Source organism: Lathyrus oleraceus, chromosome 4 (genome assembly GCF_024323335.1).
Source record: "Lathyrus oleraceus cultivar Zhongwan6 chromosome 4, CAAS_Psat_ZW6_1.0, whole genome shotgun sequence".
In the NCBI taxonomy this organism is placed as follows: domain Eukaryota; kingdom Viridiplantae; phylum Streptophyta; class Magnoliopsida; order Fabales; family Fabaceae; genus Lathyrus; species Lathyrus oleraceus.
In genome coordinates this window covers 8,414,946-8,420,176 of record NC_066582.1, presented here as the reverse complement: position 1 = coordinate 8,420,176, position 5,231 = coordinate 8,414,946, and the positions used below count along the sequence as shown (strand labels likewise).

The following is a 5,231-nucleotide window of genomic DNA, read 5'->3' as shown; positions in this document are numbered from 1 at the left end:
GCTCCGCCGCGCCGGAGCTCATCGCCGCCAGCGGTAGAGCTCAAAGATAACCTAAACCTTGCACCAAACTCTTCGTCTCACCTTGCTAAAAACGAATACCCAAACCAAACAACATAATTCATAAGCACCGGGCTGAATCGAAGAGAGGAAATCAAGAACACTAGATTGGAAAACAAAAATTAAATGATGATGGGTGCAAATCAGAGTCTCAAACAAGGGGGGTTTGAATCCCCATGCAAAACTCTACCTCATGGTAACTTTGTCTGAGGAAATGGAGGGGTTTGAGGTATTGCTTCGCCGGATAAGAAGACCGGAGCACCACGACGATAACAAAGGTTAGGTCAATTCACTTTGTATCTTTTCTTTATGTATTTTGTTTCTTCTTCTTCTTCGGTTTCTGAGAGAAAGTGAGTGAGTATTGAGAGATTTGAGAGAGGTTTGGGTTAGAATTTCTGATGCTGATAACTTGAATTATTTTTGGGGTTTAAGGGTAATGGTGGCTTGCCTTAACTGTTTAGGGTTGCTCCACCTCCTTCTTGCTCTGAGTGTGCTTCTTTTTATAGTGAAAATATTAGGGTTTGGTTTGATTTCTGATAAGGCAAAGCAAAGGGGATAAAAGAGGGTAATGAAATTGTTGTTGCCAAACAATGTTTTCTCCAATGTGTGTTGGCTTCTGAAAAGCAATTGCCCTTGTACTTTGAATTTCTGATGCTGATAACTAAAAGAGCGATGCTCACAAGGTCCTTTTTTCAAACTCTTGTTATAATAGTTAATTGCAATTTGTGTGAAGTTGCTTTTTCATAATCAGACATAGAACTCACTGGACATGAAACTATAGATATCTTCGTGAAGTTTTACTGGATTCTATTGACAGATTCTATTTGGGTTTTATGACCCGTGTCATCTCCCAAATAATCCTGGATGGCCCCTGCGCAACCTCTTAGCACTTATTTCTGCAAGGTGGAATCTCAAGTCTGTTCAGTTTTTCTGCTACAGGGAGAACCGGGGTTTTGCTGATATGAGCTTGTCCCTTGTTGGTGAAGCATTATTAACAGTTCCACAAGGTAGAGCTGCGTTAATTATGTGACAGTTATTTTGTTGATAGATATCTCTTTATTTTTATTTTGTTGGGTTTCTAATGTGAAAAGAGTAACTATATAGGGTGGAAAGATGTTGTGCCTAATGCAGTTGGATGGGAACTTAATAAGGGAAGAAAAGTACCTAGGTGTATTAGTCTTGCACAATCCATGGATCCAACCAGGTTCATTGTCTTCATTATTTTCTCCGGTGTAAGTTTTATTTAGTATGCAACTTATTTTTTCAGCATATCTAATTTTTTGAATGTGTTTTTATAGGTTGGCTGTATCTGCTGCAGATTTGAATTTAAAGCTTATGAGGTGGCGTGCTTTGCCATCTTTGGACTTGAGTGCTTTGTCTTCCCTCAAGTGTCTTCTCCTTGGAGCAGGCACACTTGGATGCCAGGTTGCGCGCATGCTTATGGTGAGTATTAGTATTGAGAAAACCCTGTTTTTGTTGTTTCAGTATTTCAATTCTTGATAACTTATATTTTTCGCTGCAGGCATGGGGTGTCCGAAAAATTACTCTAGTTGACAATGGCAGGGTGGCTATGTCTAATCCATTGAGGCAGTCTCTTTATACTTTGGATAACTGTCTTAATGGCGGAGAGTTTAAAGCTACAGCAGCAGTTGAAAGTCTCAAACGGATATTTCCTGCAGTGGTAGACCATCAATCCCTGAGATTTCACTTGAAGCTAAAGCCTATAATAAAATTTTCCACATAATTGAATGTTTTTCTTATTCTTTTTCAGGAAGCGGAAGGCATTGTTATGGCTATACCAATGCCTGGACACCCTGTAAATAGCCAGGAACAGGAGAATGTACTTGACGATTGCAGACGTTTGCGCGATTTGATTGATGCTCATGATGCAGTTTTTTTATTGACAGATACGAGGGAAAGTCGTTGGCTCCCAACACTTCTCTGTGCCAATGCTATCAAGGTTGGCCAGTTTATACTTTTAAATTTTATATATGTTGCCATTTATATTTATATCACTGATTAACACATGATTCATATTTTAAACTAAAGCGTATATTACGACTGTTATTCCTTTCATAGTTTTGATTGCATCTTCTTGACTAACATGTATATTTATAGATTACCATGACTGCAGCACTGGGGTTTGAAAGTTTCTTGGTTATGCGTCACGGAGCGGGTCCTTTCAGCAGCGCCTGTGATTCGAGTGCTGAAACAGCTAGTTCTTCATCTGCCGATTTGTCTGTAAATGATGCAAATGGAAAACATAGACTGGGATGCTATTTCTGCAACGATGTTGTTGCACCAACTGATGTAATTTACATGCAGCATTGTGGTGTGATATATGAAGAGATATAACATACCTCACTAACTAATTCATACTTACTTTCTGCAGTCAACGTCCAACCGCACTCTGGACCAGCAATGTACTGTGACCCGACCGGGGCTAGCTCCTATTGCTTCTGCCCTTGCTGTTGAACTTTTAGTAGGGATTTTGCATCACCCTCAAGGGTAATTCTTCCAAATTGATTTTATGTGGAACAATCTTGAAAAGAGTCTCTGACCTGCTTTATGTATCCTGCATGAAATTCACATACTGACTACACATTTTCAGGATATATGCAGAAGCCGATATTAACAACGGTGCACGAAGCAGTAGGTTCGTTTGTTGCATGGCCGACAAACCTCATATGCGTAGGATATGAGGTATGCTTAAAACTTATGTTAACTTTAATGTGTATATTCAAAGTTTAAAATTTATGCTTAAAATTTTACTTACATATTTTCCTTGGTTATGTTAAATAGACTCCCACAAAATCCAAATCAAAAGATAATGCGATTCCACGGCATACCGAGTCCACGGTTTCAAGAAAAGAGGTAATATACAATTATATGACATATATTCATGGAAGTTGTTACATTCTTAATTTGATCTAACTATTTATATGACATGTAGCTTCAAGAAAATGAGGTTAGCAATGCCTCCGCACAACAAAAAAAGGAGGTTAGCAACGCCTCCGCACGGGTAAAAAGTTCTGGTGCTAAGAAGACCGTAGCTAGGAAAAAACCTACCACCAAAGAGGAGTGGTGTCAATTCATGATAAAGCTCAATGTTTGTTCATAAATTTGTGTAATTAATGTGTACATTTGTAGTATATGTTATGACTTGTAAATGTGTACATAAATTTGTATATATTTTGATACATTTAAGGCAAAATTGGTTTGAATTGGTATATATATATATTTGTTAGCCAAAAATTGGTAGAAAAAAGGCCAAAATGGCATATATAAAATGTGATAATTGTCTGTCAAAATCTGGTTGAAAACAGGTAGAAATTCTGGTTTATAAACCTGGAAAAAATGTGGTTTAAAACAAAAGCTTCAAAAATTTTCGTATACCTTAGACAGCGCTTTTGTAAAAAGCGCTGTCTAAGGGGGGGATTAGAAAGCGCTTTAGGCAAAAGCGCTGTCTAAGGGGGGGGCTTAGACAGCGCTTTTTGAAAAGCGCTGTCTAAGGTATACCTAAAAAAATTAAAATAGGAGGGTCTTAGAAAGCGCTTTTGGCCAAAGCGCTGTCTAAGGGGGTGGGGCTTAGACAGCGCTTTTCAAAAGCGCTGTCTAAGGTATACCTAAAAAATTTAAAATAAGAGGGTCTTATAAAGCGCTTTTGGCCAAAGCGCTGTCTAAGGGGGGGGGGGGGGGGGCTTAGACAGCGCTTTTAAGATTTAAAAAAGCGCTGTCTAAACCTTTAGCAGCGGAGGTTTAGACGGCGCTTTAAAGCGCTGTCTAAGGCTAAAAAAAGCGCTGTCTAAGGTCTTGTTTGTTGTAGTGGTTGTTGCATCTCAATTCTATCCCCTCATAAACGCCTTGTTAGTTAGGTACCGAATATTATACACTTGCTTGATATTTGATATATTTTTGGTTTGTTTCCAATTCAATGTTTCAAGTATATTTTTCAGTTGAATCAGATTCAAGGTCATGTCAGCAACACATTCCGTCTCTTCCGGCATGAGACGACACACACTAGGATGACCGGCTAATTTTTCATACAAATCATGGTTATGTCAAACCACATATCAGATTAAATATCCAGTTTTTGTTTGTCAACATGTAACCACGCACCTTAAACGGACACTCATAGTTTCTAGAACTAGTGTGTCTCTTTAAAAATTCCGGAGAGGAGTTTTACATTTCCCGCTTCTTTCGCACGTCATTGTCACAAAAGCGCATCTTCTATTCGAACCATTATCGGACCTTCCGATAACCACACCAAATCCAAGTTTTTAGACCTCCATACGAATCCATTAAAGCATTTGATCATGAGATACGAACTCTTGCTTGTTTTTAAATTGGTTGCCAACATCTATCGTCTTAACGACAACTCCTTGGACATCCAGAGAAACAACTTGTTTTGGGAAAAATATGGGGGTGCACCATATCTAATGAAAACAATTACAACATAACAACATATAAGCGCTACTGCTAAAGACAAAACTGGAAATCAAACACATACAACTTCCGGAGATGCATCTCTGGACAAGTTCATACTTGTTCCGGAGATACATCATCAAATACAATGCTTTTTTTTCCAGAAAAAAAAAACATGATTAATGTGAGCAATGTAGAGGGAAATGAATGATCTTCACCTGAAATTTTATCTTCTTTTGCTCCCTATGATGTGATGAACCAAAAGAATTGAGATTTGGAGTGAAAAAATGGATTAGGAATAAAGGGCTTTTTGCTAAAGGGTTTGGCTGAAAACCAACTATGACAATAATGGTTGTGTGATCATGCAACTGCTTCTTTTATTATATATTTCTGGAGATGCATCTCCGAAAATATCTGACATGCAAAGGTGACAGAAAATTTCAAAATCTCATCCATAATTTCGAAGATGAATCTCTGAAATATCTACTGAATGGGTAAATAAATATGGTATTTATTAAAATATTTCTGAGATGAATCTTCAAAATAAAAATAACTCAACTTATAAAACGCCTCTTAGAATGATCTTTGTAGAATATGTAAGAGTGTGTCGCCAAAAACAAAAAAACAAAAATATTTTTAAAAATTCGCATGATGTAGTAGAAACATTACGAGCATTAAGAAATACTCTACCTAGTTAAGTGATTGAGCTATAGAGATAGACCATGTGATGAGTTTAACTTACATGCAAA

General features: G+C 37.7%; 1 protein-coding gene across 1 annotated transcript; it reads left to right on the top strand.

The window, feature by feature from the left end:
* Nucleotides 1-212: 212 nt before the first annotated feature.
* On the top strand, nt 213-2,569 carry LOC127135724 (ubiquitin-like modifier-activating enzyme atg7). Its single transcript, XM_051062366.1, has 8 exons — nt 213-335; nt 875-1,064; nt 1,162-1,261; nt 1,356-1,500; nt 1,580-1,738; nt 1,829-2,017; nt 2,176-2,367; nt 2,450-2,569. The coding sequence occupies exons 2-8, from the start codon at nt 1,019-1,021 to the stop codon at nt 2,567-2,569; spliced, it is 951 nt and encodes a 316-aa protein (XP_050918323.1). The 5' UTR covers nt 213-335; nt 875-1,018.
* Nucleotides 2,570-5,231: the final 2,662 nt, after the last annotated feature.